Source organism: Nematolebias whitei, chromosome 1 (genome assembly GCF_014905685.2).
Source record: "Nematolebias whitei isolate Nwh7 chromosome 1, NemWhi1, whole genome shotgun sequence".
Classification (NCBI taxonomy): domain Eukaryota; kingdom Metazoa; phylum Chordata; class Actinopteri; order Cyprinodontiformes; family Rivulidae; genus Nematolebias; species Nematolebias whitei.
In genome coordinates this window covers 41,279,659-41,283,271 of record NC_056498.1, presented here as the reverse complement: position 1 = coordinate 41,283,271, position 3,613 = coordinate 41,279,659, and the positions used below count along the sequence as shown (strand labels likewise).

Below are 3,613 nucleotides of genomic sequence, written 5' to 3'. Positions count from 1 at the left end.
TCATGTGTACTATATGTACCGTGTGTCTCGTGTGTACTGCGTGTATCGTGTGTACCCTGTGTACTGTGTGTATCATGTGTACTATATGTACCGTGTGTCTCGTGTGTACTGCGTGTATCATGTGAGCCGCGTGGACTCTGAGCGTCCTGACCGCAGCCGGTTGAGGCTTCATACTCAAGAGTACACCCTGATGGGCTGCAGCCCAGCTCCGCAGGTAGGGCTGTTTACCTTGGGGACAAATTGAGGTCGCCGACAGGTCATTTGCTGACACGCCTACTGGATTGATTGACGCGTCCCAAATGCAAATCGTGGAAAAACAAAAGAAGAAGAACAGAAACGAGAGAGCTGCTAGCGGTCCAGGAGCAGCTGTGTTTGTTTATATGTTGTTCTAAAAAAAGTTCTTAAAAAAAAATAAAACACAGGGAGCACCGGCCCTGCAGCCCACACATCAGACCGGCCCACCAGTAACTCTCCAGACCCTCCAGACTGCACATCCTTGTGACTCGTTGCTCAGAACACGGAGTGGTTGGTGTCGCACAATAAACAGTCCGTCGCCGGGCAGTTTATTGTGCGACACCAAGTACGCGTACTAGGGTTGGGCCATTTATCGTTCACGATTATACCGGTAAAAAAAGCTTGCCCAGGAAAAAAAATGATATCACTATACGCTAATTTCATGAACTAATACATCAGGGGGCCTGGCCCTTTTAACAGAACTGAGCGAGCTGAACAATCAAACCGAACTGCGCACCCCCCTCCACCTGCCGGTACTGGCGTAACGCTAATTAGCTGCGCGCAATACTAGCTAGCTAAAAACAAACAGCTGCCTCTCCATCCAGCTGTAAACTGACACTCCTCCTTGTCCTCTCTCCCCACTCGGCTCTCGCTACCGGTGCGGGTCTAAACTGCCGGTACAAACACGCGCAGGTCTGTCTCTCAGTTCCACAGTCCATGGAGCAGGAACAGTCATGTGATCAGAGTCATGTGATCAGAGTCATGTGATCAGAGAAGTGAATCATTCCTGCAGGAACAGATGAAACTCCACCAGCTTCAGGGTCACAGGATCACCTGGTTACAACTTCTGCAAGTTACAGCTCATTTAAAGAAACATATATTTTGTTGTTTGTCACATTTATGCTCAACAGATCTTAAGCTTCATTTTATTCAGTTATTTTGGGAAACTTCACGTGCACTTCAGTTTTTGTGGTGGATTTATTGATCTATATTTTGTGCAGACTTTTTCATCTAAATAACAGAAGAATAATTTTTATTTTGATACTTGGAGACCGAATACTTTACTAAAAGTAATTTCAGTAAAATTACCCCTTGTTTTTTTATTTTTATATAATACTGCAAAGCACCATGTTAAGTTAATTTTGTCAAATGAATAAAATATTTCTGGGTTTTTTATCATGAAATTGATCGTGATCGCCAGAATGCTCTGAAATATCACGATATTATATTTGAGCCGTACCGCCCACCCCGAACGCGTACGTAAAAATTTATCTTTGCGCGGACATGGCCGGCGGACGTCCACGTTGAGTCTGCCGGCGTGAAGTACCCGCCCAGTCAGTTCATGCACGCCACCAGTGGCTCCACTGTGTCTCAGACTAACAGAGACCCTAATGAACCCCTATTGTGAGGAGTGATAGGGCGATCTGCATCTGCATCTAGCTGAGCTCTATAGTTACGAAGTTCGCTGATTACAAGTGACTTTGGGCTTGTTTTTCTAAAGTTGCTTGTAAATCTCGTGAGTCACATGTTGCCTGTTTTTGGGCGTGTTTTGAACGCGAAGTTGCTTATTTGGGCGTGGCTTTCTTTCCGAGTGAAACTAGTTGATGATCTCAGCACTTTGGTTGGCCTTGTAGCTGCTTTAAGTGCTTTATAAATAAAGAGGTATGGTGTTTTTTAATCAGAGCTTCAAAGTATGTTATTCAAAGTTAGCATGATGTTGTTGTTTACGTGTAATGCCATAATAAATGTTTATACTGTTTAAAAACAGCCTCTGTTTTACACAATGTGCTGGGTTGCCAGTTGGGCTTGTTTCTATCGTGAGATCTGGCAACACGGATTGAGAAAACGTTACAAAGAAAGTCCAGCTGTTTTTGTCTCGAACCGGCTGTACGTCGTCTACGGATGAGCTTCTGGAGTCAACACAATTCAAGATGGCCGCCACAGCTAATTGCAAAATAACCAACACAAACTCCGAGCTCAATATTTTTAGTGGTTTGACTCCAAGACAACCTTAGGTCAAACTCTGGCGGGTGATATGCATCCAGATGATGAATCTTTCAGTTCATGTTTGATCCCAGAAGTGATGAAAACAAACCTCTATGACGTCACGCAGCCAAACGTCTCCCGTGTGAACGGACATTAAAAATAAACCGCCCCAAGTCATTATCAGGTACATACCGCCTCATAGCTGTCCCGGTTCTGCTTCAGGAAGTCCACGCACTTGGCCCGAACCTCAGCGTGTTGGCTCTGACTGTGCAGCACCTGGACAGGGTCAAAGGTCAACGTGAAAACCGGCTCAGGTGAGGGTTTACGTCAGCCTCTCCCAACACAAACACCTTTCATTTACTGTAACGCAGAACGCTACACAGAACCGAGCCCGGCCGGACAAAGTTCGACAACTTCGGGTCGTGCAGAGCTAACCCGGAGAAGCGGCAGCACTTTCTGTTTTCACCTGCTCCGCCACGGCCCGGAACAAACACGAGCCGTCCTTGGCGATCTTCTTCCGGTGGAAACCGATGGACCTGAGGTAGCCGTCCATCGCCCTCTCCGCGCTCCGCTCCTCGCTGCTCTGCGTGTTCCCGCTGCTGTCCATGCTAGCGGGGGGCTAGCCGCTGAAGCTAGCCGATGAGACGACGGTTTGCACGCGCAGCGGACACAAATTAACTTTTACACAAACTGCCGATATCTCCACCGCGCGTGACTGAAAACTGACATCTGAGAGCCCACGGCTGTCGGACACGAGCGGAGCCACTTGTGGTTTCGTTTCCCGGGAAGTCCCGCGCGTCCGAGTGAGGATCCTCCCGACGGGGAGAAAGTGAAACTTTAGCTTGCAGTTAGCAGGTTGAGCTAACGGCTAGCGACACGCCCCCTTCTGGCCAGCGGTGTCAAGTTTCACACAGGCCCTCACGACACTTCCGGTTGATGTCAAAGTAAAACCACAGCGACCCATCAATATTAATAATGCTTCTGTGTATTTATTTTATTGATAATTCTGGCATTATTATTTCGATTTTAACATTTGACTACATTTTGTATTCACTGCTAAATATATATAAAATCCTTCAGATTTGTTTGACAAAATAAACTTCCGGTGAGATTTGTTTCAGAACAAAAGCCTTCGCTTCAGAGGGGTATTCTACCAAAATAAGTTTTTAAAACTCGGAGATGTAAAAAAAAAAAACAGTTCGCTTGTCTGGAAAAAGGCAGTGTTATAAATAAATCCTTACGTTTTGTCAAGTGTTTATATTGGACTGAAAATCCTCTAACCAGATCCACGTGCTTCATCAGAAAACAGAAAAGTGTAAACAACGGAAAAGGGCCAGCGTGGACCTAATCAAGTTTCTAAAAGTAAAAGAGTCAACTTAACTCAATAAAGCTC

The 3,613-nt window shown here is 45.9% G+C and overlaps 1 protein-coding gene across 1 annotated transcript in view; it reads right to left on the bottom strand.

The window, feature by feature from the left end:
• The window catches only part of otud4 (OTU deubiquitinase 4), a gene marked incomplete in the record, with an annotated part of 25,895 nt that extends 22,799 nt beyond the window's left edge, over positions 1–3,096 (bottom strand). The window contains 2 exon segments of the mRNA XM_037682031.1: positions 2,413–2,496; positions 2,687–3,096. Of these exon segments, the coding sequence (XP_037537959.1) occupies positions 2,413–2,496; positions 2,687–2,827 (225 nt within the window).
• Between the last annotated feature and the right edge of the window lie 517 nt (positions 3,097–3,613).